This window comes from Artibeus jamaicensis, unplaced genomic scaffold (genome assembly GCF_021234435.1).
Source record: "Artibeus jamaicensis isolate MK-2021 breed Jamaican fruit bat unplaced genomic scaffold, CSHL_Jam_final scaffold_286, whole genome shotgun sequence".
Taxonomy (NCBI): Eukaryota; Metazoa; Chordata; class Mammalia; order Chiroptera; family Phyllostomidae; genus Artibeus; species Artibeus jamaicensis.
In genome coordinates, this window is record NW_026522034.1 from 12,471,029 (window position 1) to 12,484,922 (window position 13,894).

At 34.0% G+C, this 13,894-nt stretch overlaps 1 protein-coding gene across 5 annotated transcripts in view; it reads right to left on the reverse strand.

Moving 5' to 3' along the window:
* The window catches only part of TOGARAM1 (TOG array regulator of axonemal microtubules 1), a 95,174-nt gene continuing 81,280 nt past the window's right edge, over positions 1–13,894 (reverse strand). For 4 of the 5 annotated variants that reach the window (XM_053656814.1, XM_053656816.1, XM_037158270.2 and 1 more), the window contains 4 exons: positions 12,394–12,583; positions 10,839–11,058; positions 1,741–1,827; positions 1–1,140 (listed from right to left, as the gene is read on the reverse strand). In XM_053656814.1, coding sequence (XP_053512789.1) covers positions 887–1,140; positions 1,741–1,827; positions 10,839–11,058; positions 12,394–12,583 — 751 coding nt within the window. In that variant the 3' untranslated portion in view covers positions 1–886. The remainder of the gene's footprint in view (positions 1,141–1,740; positions 1,828–10,838; positions 11,059–12,393; positions 12,584–13,894) is intronic. The other variant, XM_053656815.1, reaches the window with a different exon arrangement.

The window sequence follows — 13,894 nt, forward strand, 5'->3', positions numbered from 1 at the left end:
TACAGAAATAAATCCTTTTATTTTATAACATTCCTTTTCTTTAAGATGCATACAGTACTTATAGCCCAAGAATTCTGAGAAAAGCTATAGAAGACCTGGCACTATTTTTGAGAATTACACAACTGGGCAGCAAAATAACACCTTTATAAATGTCAGGACATATAGAAATAAAATTTAGTGTTTGCCCCCAAAACAGGGAAGTTACATTCAATACATTTTCTTAAATGTGCATTTTTAAAATGTTTAAATGTTTTCTAAAACTTTGGTCGCCATGCTTTATTATAATTTGTTAAGCTTCACAATTATGTAGATGATTAAACCCAAGTGGTAAGCAAATGTTTCACATTAACACAAAACATCAATAGCAAGCTAATACTGCACAATCATATTAGCAGACTGATGAGAAATACATACTTTTCAAATAGCACACAAAACTTTGTGATAACATAATTCAATGACTTTTCTTCCACTTCATAAAATAAAGTTGAGTAATGAGACATAGAAGAACATGATTACATAATAAAAAAGTATATTTTTTAATTACAAATCTTATTGTACATACAGGGCAACAAATTGTGATTTCTATAGAACAGTGCAAATGAGCAGGAGTTTACTCAAAAATACTAAAATTGGATTCACTTCATGTGACTCAGATTTCATGAGTATTAAGGTATATTAATTATTTTAGGTTTTTGTTTGATGGGACAAGTGGTGCGTTTGATATAGGAGAGATGTATTCTTACAGGCTACAAATAAAAATAGCCATTAATTTAACTTACTAATGAGAAGTACAGGCACTGAAAATGTAACTTTAAATGTTCCATTTAACATCATGTAAACAGTTCTGTTTCTCATACCATATTTCATGAAAGATTCGTAATTCATTTCAAATTGTCATATTAAGCAATTCCTCTAAACTCTTTTTAATATGTGGCGGTTGAGATGCAGCCTGATTTAACAGATTCTGGCCCATCTGTGCAAAAAGTGCTTTTGATAATTTAGCTGTGGCTATTCGTATATTTCCTCCAGCTCCAGGCAGAGAGCCACTATTTGTCATGTTCCCTAAGAGATGCCATAAAACAACCAACACTTTCTGTTCTGTGGCATGGGGCTTTCTTTGATAGAGTTCCATAACAATATCTGAAATACAAAAATATGGTAAATCATGAGGTTTAAAAAAATAAATTCAAGTTCTGCTAATTATATACTAAACTTCTTCCCAATGCTATTTTTCTAAAATATTAGCCATCCTATAAGAAGTAGGCCAGAAACTTTCACACCAAAGATTGAAATCTTCAAGTATTAGAACTTTATATATGATTAGTTTAGACAAAAGCAGTAAAGATGGCAATGAAACCCACAAACATCTCAATGTTTTCCAAATGCAGTTAATTAAAAATATAAACATTTTTGATCCATGAACCATTTTATCAAACACATCATTTGAAATAGCAGTTTTCTGTGAACACCAATATTTGATTTTAATTATTTTGATTTATCCAGCTTATTTATATTAATAGGAAAACTAAGCACTTACTGTAAAAAAACTGGATAAAATTATTTTAAAGAAAATTCAGGGCATAAAAGTCTTAAAAGATCCTCTTGTGGATCACTATAGAATTTATTTCTACCTCATGAGTAATAATATTGAATTTGGTAGCTATCCTAAAATTAAAATATTGATCAGTTTATCTTTAATTAATAAAATATTTATTTAGAAATAAATTTAAAAATATTTACCAGCAAGCTTTTCAGTCATATCCTGTTTTGCTTTTCCATTTAGAAACTGAGCTTTTGTGCAAAATGGCTGTAGAAGCAAGTAATTGTCTAAACAAAAAGAACACAGAGACATGTTTAAAGAGTTATGAGATCTTAGTTTTCAATTACATAGCATTGAAAGCAAAAAAATATGCACATGATTACAAATGTGTTAAAAAGATTTTAAAATTCACCTTGCTCACCACTATTAAAAATTTCTTTATAAAACCCTTAATAGAGTAATATTCTTAAAGAAAATGCGACATAAAAACACAACACAAAATATCAAAGGAGCTATCATATATGTATATATACACACACACATATATATCTCCATCCAGAAAAAGTACATCCATTGTTAATATAATAAAAGTGGATTGCAGAACATTGATGTAAACTGGCAGCCAAGGAGAGTGGGCTGGAATGTGCATGTGTGAACAATTAACTTCACTGTACTAGTCAGTGGTGATGAAAGATGCCATCGAATGAGCATGACCTCACATTCAAAATGAGCAGGTAGAGCAACAGATTTGCATCAAATTTTGCCTTAAGCTTGAACATTCCTCTGTGAAAACTATTTGGATAGTTCAGAAGGCTGCAGCTATGGGCAGCTTCATTATGACAATGCACCTGCTCATACATCACATCTCATGCAGTTTTTTGGTGAAACATCAAATCATGCAGGTAACTCAGCCCACCATCAGCACAGATTTGGCACCCTGTGACTTCTGGTTTTTCCAAAAACTAAAATCACCTTCGAAAGGGAAGAGATTTCAGACCATCAATGAGTTTCAGTAAAATACCACAGGGCAGCTGATGATGATTAGGAGAGCTGTGAGTTACCAAGGTGCCTACCATGCAGGAGACTGAGGTGTCATTGACCTATGTACAATGTTTCTTGTATCTTCTTCAATAAATGTGTTTATTTTTCATATTACATAGCTGGATACTTCTGGACAGACCTCATACATAAAGAATTGTTTATCTTCTAGGCATCTTATTGTAAATGGTACTATATAGGTTTTTCAAAAAACAAAAATATGATTGCTTTTGGAGTTAGTTTTTATCTTTACTGATTTTGCCAAAATTTTTATTTTGAAATGATTACAGATTCACAGGAAGATGAAAACACAGTACAGAGAGGCCTTGGATGTCTTTCACCCAAGGGTAACATCTTACAAAATTATAGGTGCCCTCTACTTTGATCTTACTCTTTATTGTACTTTTTTCCATTATCATTTAGTCCTCTTATGGCCTCCACCCTCCAGCAACCCCCACACTGTTGTGCATGTCCATGAGTCCTTTTTCCATTTTGCTCAATCCTTCCACACCTTCACTTCCAAACCACCATTAACTGTCACCTTGCTCTCCATCTATGAGTCTGTCTCTATTTTGCTTGTTAGATCAGTTTGTTCATTAGATTCCACATATGAGTGAAGTCACATGGTCTTTCTCTGACTGGCTTATTTTACTTAATATAATGTTCTTCAGGTCAATCTATACTGTCGCAAAGGGGAAATTTTTCTTCTTTCTTAAGGCCAAGTAATGTACCATTGAGTAAATGTACCATAGTTGGTTTATCCACTCATCTACCGGAGAACATGTGGGCTGCTTCCAAATCTTGGCAATTGTAAATAATGCTCCAAAGAACATGAGGGTTCCTATGTTCTTTGAAATTAATGGTTTGGATTTTTTCAGATATATTCCCAGAGATGGGATTGCTGGGTCAAAAGATGGATCGACTTTTAATTTTTTGATGGATCTCCATACTGCTTTCCACAGGGGCTGCACCAGTCTGCATTTCACCAGCAATGCAAAAGGGTTCCTTTTTCTCCACATCCTTCCCAGCACTTGTTTCTTGATTTATTGATGACAGCAATTCTGACAGATGTGAGATGGTATCTCATTGTGGTTTTAATTTGTATTTCCTTGAAGATTAATGACGTTGAGCATGTTTTCAGATGTCTATTGGTCATCTGTATGTCCTCTTTGGAGAGGTGTCTATTCAGATCCTTTGCCAAATTTTTTATGTGGGTTGTGGGGTTTTTCGGTGTCGACTTTTCTATTTTATAAATTTCAGATGTTACCCTCTAATCAGATATATCAGCAAATATGTTCTCCTATTCTGTGGTTTGTGTTTTTATTTAGTTGATTTCCTTTGTTGTGTAAAAATTTTTTACTTTGATGTAGTCCCATTTGTTTGTTCATTCTTTGGACAAATACATCCGATAAAATACTGCTACCAGCAATGTCCAAGATTTTGCTGCCTATATTTTCTACAATTTTTATGGTTTGGGGTAGAATATTTAAGTTTTTGATCCATTTGAGTTTATTCTTTTGTGTGGTGTACAAAGGTGGTCTAGTTTCAGTTTTCTGCATATACCTCTCCAATTCCCCCAAAACCATTTAATGGATAAACTATCTTTAGTCCTTTGTATGTGCTTGCTTCCTGTGTTTAATAATAATCGACTATAAAGGTGTAGGTTGATTTCTGGGCTCTCTATTCTGTTCCATTGCTCTATGTGTCAGCTTTTATGCCAGTACCATGCTGTTTTGATTACTATAGCATTAAGTACAGTTTTGTATTAGCAAAATTCCTCCAACTATTAGGTAGCATAATTCCTCCAACTCCAGGAATCTTATGATTCCTGCTACCACACAGACCCTTTTGTGGTTCTACATAAATTTTTCAAATATTCATGCTAGTTCTGTGAAATATATCACTGGAATCTTAATAGGAATTGCAAAGAATCCATCAATTGCTTTGGGTAGTATGGATGTTTTAATGACGTTAATTCTTCTTATCCATGAGCATGGTATGTGCTTCCATTTGTTTCCATTTTCTATTTCTTTCTTCAGTGTCTTGTAATTTTCTGAGTACAGGTCTTTTATATCGTTGGTTAGGTTAATTCCTAGGTATTTCATTCCTTGTGTAGCAACTGTGAATGGGATTGTTTCCTTAACTTCCTTTCTGCTGGTTTGTTACTGGCATATAAAAATGCAAGTTATTTCTCAATATTAACTTTGTATCCTGCTATTTTGCTGAACTCATTTATCAGTTCTAATAATGCTTGGTGGAAACTTTGGGATTCTCTATGTACACCAGCAAGTCATCTGCAAATAATGACAATTTTACTTTTTCCTTTCCAATTTGGAAGCCTTTTATTTCTTTTTCTTGTCTGATTACTGAGGCTAGGACTTCCAGCACTATGTTGAAAATGAGATGACATGCCTGTCTTGTTCCCAATCTTAAGGGGAACATATGTAGTTTCTGCCCATTGAGTATGATGCCAGCAGTCACTTTCTCATATATATTTGCTTAAGTATGTTCCCTCTATTCCCATTTTGCTGTACGTTTTGATCATAAATGGGTGCTAGGTTTTTATCAAATACTTTTTTTTGCATCTCTTGATATGATCATATGGTTTTTATCCTTCATTCTGTTTATGTGGTGAATCACATTTATTGATTTGTGAATGTTGTACCAACCTTGCATTCCTGGAGTAAATCCCACTTGACCATAGTACAGGACCTTTTTGATTCATGGCTGTATTTGGCTTGCTAATATTTTGTTTAGGATTTTAGAATATGTTTATAAAGGATATTGGCCTATACTTGCTTTGTAGTGTATTTATCTGATTTTGGAATTAAGATAATTCTGGCCTCATAAAATGAGTTTGGGAGCCTACCCTCCTCTTGAATTTTATGAAATAGTTTGAGAAGGAGAAGTGTTAGATCTTGGAATTTTTGGTAAAATCAACCTGTGAGGCCATCTGGTCCAGAACTTTTGTTTGGTGGCATATTTTTATTACAGCTTCAATCTCACTAGGTATAATCTGCCTATGCAGATTTTTTTTTCTTGATTTAGTCTTGGAAGACAATGCTTCTAGGAATTTATCCCTTTCATCCTGATTGTCCAGTTTGTTGGCATATGATTGGTTCATAGTATTTTCTTACAACCCTTTGTATTTCTTTCATATGTTGTTATTTCTCTTCTATCATTCTGATTTTATTTATGTGGGTCCTTTCTCTTTTTATCTCAGTGAGTCTGATTAAAGGTTTGTCAACCTTGTTTTATTTTTTCAAAGAACCATCTCTTGGGTTAACTGATCTTTTATATTGTTTTATTAGACTCTTTTTCATTTATTACTGCTGTGATCTTCATTATTTCCTTAATTCTACTCACTTTGGGCTTTATTTGTTGTTCTTCAAGTTTGTGTAAATATGAAGTTAGACTGAGCTTTTCCTTGTTTATTTGTTTGTTTTGAGGTAAGACTGTAATGCTATGAATCTCCCTCTTAAAATTGCTTTTCAGCATTCCACACATTTTTGGTTTTGTTCACATTTACATTTGTTTCAAAGTGTCTTTTCATTTTTTTATCTTATTGTTGATCCATTCATTGTGTAACAACATATCATTTAGCTTCCATAATATCTTTGCATGATTTTCAATGTTCTTCTTGTGAATTGATTTCTAGTTTCATAGCACAGTGGTCAGAGAAGGTGCCTCATATAATTTCAACCTTCTTAAATGTATTGAGGCTTGTTTTGTGTCCTAACATGGTCTATCCTAGAAAACATTCCATGTGTACTTGAAAAGTATGTATATTTTGCTGCTTTGGGTGAAATGCTTTTAAGATATCATCAATTAAATCCTCTTGATCTAGTGTGTCATCTAAGGCTCCTGTCTCCTCTTTGATTTTCTGCCTGCAAGATCTACCCATTGAAGTCAAGAGGGTGTTAAAATCCCCAACTATGACTGTATTTCTATTGCTATCTCCCTTTATGTCCATTAGACTTGCTTTACACACTTAGGTGCTGCTGTGTTGGGTGAGTAAATGTTTACTACAGTTGGGTTATAGCTCCTTGTTTGATTGTTCCCTTTATCATTATGCAGTGAACTTCTTTCTCTCTTATTATTGCTTTGGTTTTAAAAGTCTGTTTTGTGTGATATAAGCATTGCTACCCCAGCTTTCCCCCCCCCCTTCCATTTGCATGAAATAGTGTTTTCAAGTTCCTTTACTTCTGGTTTGGTTTGTGTGCATCTTTCAATCTGAGATGAGTCTCTTGGAAGCAGCAATATATGGGTCTTATTTTCTTATCCATTCAGCTACCCTAGGTCTTTTGGTTGGCCCACTTAAGCCATTTGCATCTAAGGTAATTATTAATAGATACCTATTTAGTGCTATTTTGTTATTACACTGTTTTCCTGTTTTGTTTTCTTTTTCCTCCCTTTTCCTTGTTCTTTTTCTTAAAGCAAGCCCTTTAACATTTGTTGCAGTACTAGTTTGGGGTTAGTAAACTCCTTTAGCTTTTTCTTGTCTAGGGAGCTTCTTATTTCTCTTTGATTTTAAATGATAGCCTTGCTGGGTAAAGTAGCCTTGGATGTAGGTCCTTGGTTTTCATCACCTACACCATTTCACACCACTCCCTTCAGGCTTGTAATGTTTTTCTTGAGAAATCAGGTGACAGTCCAACTGGTGCTCCACTGTAGGTAACTACCTCCTTTTTTCTTGGGGCTTTTGGGATTCTCTCTTATCTTTGAGCCTTGTCATTTCAATTGTGGTATGTCTTGGTGTGGGCCTCTTTGGGTCCAACTTGTTCAGGACTCTGAGTTTCCTGGACTTGTGTGTCTTTTCCTTCACCTGATTAGGGAAGTTTTCAGTCAGTATTTCTTCATATAGGTTCTTGATGCCTTGCTTACTCTCTTCTCCTGCAGGTACTCCCATGATGCAAATGTTGTTACGTTTCATGTTGTCCAAAATATTTCCTAAGCTCTCATTTAAATTTTTTTTTTCTTTTTGTTGCTCTGCCTGCATGTTTTTGCTGCCTTATCTTTCAAAACACTAATTCTATCCTCTGCCTTATCTAACCTACTGTTTATTCCTTCCAGTGTATTATTTATTTCAGTTACTGCATTCTTTATTTCTGACTGGACATTTTTTATGGTTTCTATGTCTTTTTTCAAGCTGTTGAGTATCCTAGCAATCATTACTCTAAACTCTCTGATAATTTGTTTGCTTCCATTTCATCTAGTTCTGGAGAATTCTCTTGTTCTTTCAATTGGGGCCTGTTTCTTTGTCTTCCCATTTTGGCTGCTTTTTCTATTTTTCTCCTTAGATATTAAACTTTTTGCGATATAGCAGTTAGCTGTAATCAGCAGCCCAGCTTAAGCTCCACAGGGTAGGGCAGATTAATTCCTGCAGTCATGGTTGGTTCCCCTCTGGCTAATGATACTTAAGACCAGTGCTCTGCCTGAGAAAGATGGCTTAAGTAGGATGGAACATGACTCAGCACAGGAATCCTAGCAGCTGTTCCTTCAGTTCTCTCCCCAGAGCCACCAGCCCCAAATTCTCCTCAAGCATCTCTAGTCCACTCTACCTACCTTCTCCCTGAGCTCAGGGTGTTTGCAAATGAAATTTTGTGCACTGGCCCTTTAAGAAGCTCTCAGCATTTCCAACCATCTCTTCCTGGCAGACAGAAACTCTGCTGCTTTTCACCATTAGATGTTATCTGGGTTCCTTTCTGGCTCTGGTGCTGTAGGATTGGGAGCCCGCTTAATGTTTAGACCCCACACTTCTCAAGGGAACCCTCCCTGCCACTGAAATATTCCTGAAAAAAATTCCAGAATTTCAGCTGTCACCTTTGGGAACCCAGCCTGCCCTCCACCTCCTCCATACTCCCTACCAGTCTCATTGTGGTGAAGGGGGTCTTCTGTCTGTCCTTGGTTATAAAGCTTCTCTCCAGCTAATGTTCAGTTAGTTATTTAGGATGATTACTCTGCAACTTAGTTGTAATTCCAGATTGGGTCTTGGAGAAGGTTAATGTAGCTTCTACTTTCTTCCGCCTTCTTGGATCTCTTTCCCCTGATTTTTATAAGTCCACTTTATGTCACCCTACTTTTATGAGCAACTTATATTAGTACCTGGTTTTGCTAACCAAAAGAAATCCCAAGATGATTTTCACTTTTATGAAAAAAAAAAAGGTGAAAAAACATTCAGCATTTGTTTGTAGTGAGCCAATACAAAAGCAGTATGCACCCCACTGACTCCATATTGGTGGAGTGGAACCACCTTCCCCAGCAACTACAAGTAGTATCTCAACATCAAGTTGCCATAGATTTGAAGCGTGTATCTGTGCTTTACCTTGGTTTACTTTGTGAATCCATGAGAAAAATGTCTCCTAAGGTAGCTGCTTTTTCAATTTAGACCATTTTGGATTTTGAATGGTTTCAGAGGGATACTGTACTTTTGGGTATCAGGGGATACTTGTATAGCACAATATCAAAACAAGGACTCTAACATTCATTGATACAATATATGTACTTAGTTCTATGTCATTTTATCACATGTAGATTTGTGTAACCATCACTGCAATTAAGATACAGAACTATTTTATCACTACAAAGATCTCCCTAATGCTACCTCTTTATAGTTCCATTCGGTCCATCTTCTTTAACTGCCCCTAAACCCTGACAATCACTAATCTATTTACATCTTTGTAATTTTATCCTTTTGAGAAGGCTACAAAATTGAAATCCTATAGCATGTGACCCTTCAGGACTGGCTTTTTTCACTTGGCATAATGCCCTTGAGATCCATCCAAATTGTGCTGTGTGTTAACGACAGTTCATTCCTTTTTACTGCTAAACAAGTATTCTATGATATAGAAGTATTACAGTTTGTTTCACCATTAACCTACTCAATTACATGTAGGTTTTTACAGTTGGCTATTACAGATAAGCTACTATGAGCAATAATCTACAGGTTACTTCATGGACATAAGTTTTCACTTATATGAGATAAATGCTTAGTAGTGTAGTTGGTAGGTTATATGTTAAGTGCATGTTTAGTTTTTTTAAGAAACAGAAAAACTATTTTCTGGAGTAACCATAACATTTTACTCACATTGTTTACCAGCAATGTACAAGACATTCAGTTTCCCTGAAACCTTGTAAGCATTTTGTGTTTCACTACTTTTTATTTCAGTTGTCTTAATACTTGTTATAGAGTAAATGTTTGTGAACCCCCTCAAAATACATATGCTGAAATCCAATCCCCAGTGTAATGGTATTTAAACGTGGGCCTTTGGGAAGTGATTCAAGTCATGAGGGGGGAGCCCTCAGGAATGGGATTAGTCCCCTTATAAAAAAGCCCAGAGAGCTCCCGTCCCCTTCCGTCATGCAATTAAACAGCCAGAAGATAGCTATCCATGAAACCAGATTGTGGGTTCTCACCAGGCATAGAACCCCACAGAATCTGCCAACACCTTAATCTTGGACTTCCCATGCTCCAGAACCACGAGAAGGAAACATCTGTTGTTTTGAAGCCATTCAGTCTGTAGTTGTTATAGCAGCCCTAGGATACTTATATAATGATCATGGTCTTAATTTGCATTTACATTTCCCTAATGACTAGTGATGTTGAACATCTTTTCGTGTGTTTATTTACCATCCATATATACTCTTTGGTAAAAAGTTTTTTCATGTCTTTGGCACATTTTCAAATTGGACAGTTCATTTTTTCTTAACTATTGAGTTTTGAGAGTTATTTCTATATTCTAGATATAAGTTCTTTGTCACATACGTGGTTTGCAAGTATTTTGTCCCAATCTGTAGTTTATATTTTTATCCACTTACCAGGGTATTATGCAGAGCAAATGTTCTTAATATTGATGAAGTCCCATCTATCAACTTTTATGGATCATGCTTTCAGTATCCTGCTAACAATTCTTCACTAAGCCCTACAGTCCTGAGAATTTTCTCCTATATTATTTTCTAAAAGTTTTATAGCTAAGTTTTTCATTTAAATATATGTTACATTTTGAATTAATTTTGTATAACGTGTGGTTGAGGTAGGAAAAAAACTGAAAAGTCTAAGATAAAAGGAGAGAAAGTCAATTTAATAGGGTAACATTTAATCACTAAAAGTAATTTAAAATATACTAAGTAAATGAAGACACTTTATGGTAACATTAAATAATAAAAATTGAATTGTTAGGATTTCAGCATTATAAAAAATAAATAAGAAAGTACAAAAGTGAAGTCCAAGTAACTAGAGTGCCAAAATAAGATCTCTTACCTACATGCTGACTCAGTGCCTGAACAACATTTGTGGCAGCAGCATAGATGCCTGGATTCTTGGAATTCAGATTGTTATCGACTATTGCTGGAATTAGCATGTTGATTATAGGAGATAAATTGTCTCTAAGTAAAGGAATCATTTTGTGCATTGTTTCCAAAGCAACCAGATTTACTTTGCTATTAGAATCATGAAGTCGAGATTTAAAAGCATCAAAAATCTGAAAATAAAATGGTAAATTATTTAAAGTTAAGTAATACTCTGAACTATTGTATTTAAATTTCTTTTGGTATTTCATGGTTTCTACTTTAGCATACTGTTTAAACACACATACACATACCTTATTTAACCTGAATTTAGAAAACAGAAATTTCATAAAAATGTGAATGATAAATCTTAGTGTTGAATATTCTTATAGCAAAGAGGGAAGAACTCAAAAACCACCACAAAAGACATCCTAATAAATTAAAGTTGAGAAATTTGACTCAGTAAGCTCATGACTGATTTACTATAGATGTGATAAAAATGATGTTTTCTAAACAGTACAGGTTAGCTTAGCTGACCTTAAGGACTTAAGAGATATTTCTATTTTTATCTATTTATAGCAAAAGTAGACATGTAAGTTTTACTGAAGAGATTTCATTTAAGTTTCTTATGAGAACTTTAGGTGAAATTTTAGAGTTAAATTTTATTATTACCTCTTAACCTCATTACTTTAACAATTCTTCCTTGCTCTTCAGAATTCTTAACTTTCATAAATTAAAGATACAATACAGTGAATGCTAGGTAATTCTCAAGTCACATTAGGTGAGTGAAGAGCTACTCTGTGAGTCTGAGACAATAATTCCTGATATATAAATATATATTTTAAAATATGTGAATTTTTTCATGTTAAGAACTGTCTTCCTAAGAGATTTATTTTTACTCAACAAAATCAAAATATGTAAATTTCTGGTTCCCATGATATGGTGTTGTGGTACTTTTCTTCTTAAAATTAATAAGACAACACCTCTAGAATTAAGAGTAGTTAGGTATAGTATATTTGCTGAATTTAATGCACATAATAAAATTAAAAATGGAATTTAACATTTATTACTCTCTCTTGTTGCTTGTTTTCCTAAAAGTAGGTATACAAATTGGTATATTTATGTTTAACCTCCGTATAAAAACTTTAATATCTATATTCTAGAGTAATGTTGTCTCTTAAATATATACATCCTACAGTAATATCAAGTCTCTGGTTTTTAAAATAGTTATTGATTCACTCAATATATACTTACTGAACGTCAGGTTTCAAGAGCTTTCAAGGAGTTAACATCTAATGGGAAGATTCATACAAATAAGCAGCTATCTTATTACTCACTGTTCACTAGTTAGTTACTTTGACTGGTTCTCAAATGCTTTCGAAACAGAAAAATTTAATCTATTCTTTTCACTAAGGTTATTTTAACATTTTAAAATAATATATAAAGTACTGAGATTTAGGGCAACTTTTTATACTAATACACTCTATTAGCCACAGACTGAAAATGAAAATTAATTTTGATGTCCTTACCTTTACAATGTTTCCAACAACAAGCTCTTGATTGTTTTCAGTATCCGATAAAAGTTGCTTAATCCCATTAATACGATCACGAAAGTCTTTTGCATTTAGTAAACCTGTTATGACTTTGATATACTCAGCACTTTCTACGGAATTATGAGGAACTGATTTTCTGGTGGCTTCGCGAATTTCAGTTACCTCTCTAAAGTAAAAGAAAGGTAAATTTAATGTCATTATTAATTTCTTATAAAAATACAGACATAATAAATAATTCTTGTTATATATTTATTTTCTAAGAATTCACAAAATAATCTAACCAAAAGCCCCTGTACCTGTGTTGGGACCTCCAAGATCTCCCCTGAATTTGGCAATTTGCTAGGAAGCATGGGGTTCACCATGCAGTTTTACTCACAGTGAATATTTATTACAGTAGAAGGATAAAAAGCAAAATCAGCAAAGGGAGTAGGCACATGGGTTAAAGTCTAGAGGAAGCCAGATGTAAGCTTGCTAGGGTCCTTTCCCAGTGGAGTCACACAGTACAGACTTAATTTGTCTAGCGACAAATTGACAACCCATGTGAAATGTTGTCTACAAAAGAAGTTTATTAGATGGTTAGTGTCCAGAGTTTTTATTGGACATCAGTCATGGTTTGTTTTCTGCCTAAGACATATTAAAATTCCAGACTCCCAAAAGGAAAAAACTTCAGTAATTCTGATTGCCCAAATAATCTAGGCACCATAAACTATGCTTATTAGTTAGGGAATGGTGAAAATTATCTTGGAATCCTGGTTCATAGGTGTCAGGCATGAGCTAACTATGCAAGTAGGCCTTTTTAAGGACTGCAGTCTCAGGCCTTCTATGTTAACCTTTTCCTATGAAATAGACATGTGACCATGCAAGGGAAAATTAGAAATTTGAGACCAGCAGGATTCCAATGACTTAGTATCCACAGCACAATGTTTTCCATTGCTATAAAAGGGTGACTCAATGTAGTAGGTGATAATACCTTTGAAACCAAAGAGTCCTGCAAATTGATAGGTCCTAAAGAGAATGGTTGGACCTAAAGATAGGTCCTAAAGAGACAATTGCCAGTAACTACCATTTCAATGACTAGCAGTATAAAAATCAATGCTAAAGTTGTCTTAGCTGCAGTGATTTAATGAATGACTCAGAATCATTATAAAACTAGATACAGCAATAAAATACATATAAAAAAGTAGATACAGGATGATGATCTAAAAATACAGAGCTTGAAAATATTTATCCATTATTTATACTTTTTAAAATAAATTAATCTGAAGTTAATTTGTAAAATGATTCATTCTATTCTAATTAATTCTATAATAATAAAAATAAAGGATTACATTTATATTTAAACTGGGGACTATATAATACATAAAAAGTGAATAAATAAAAAGGTAACAGAAGAACACCCCAAGAAGCCATCTAATTACTGAAACATATTTATAAAGATGGCTTTTTTATTGTTCAAAACAGGATGGACTTCATAAAA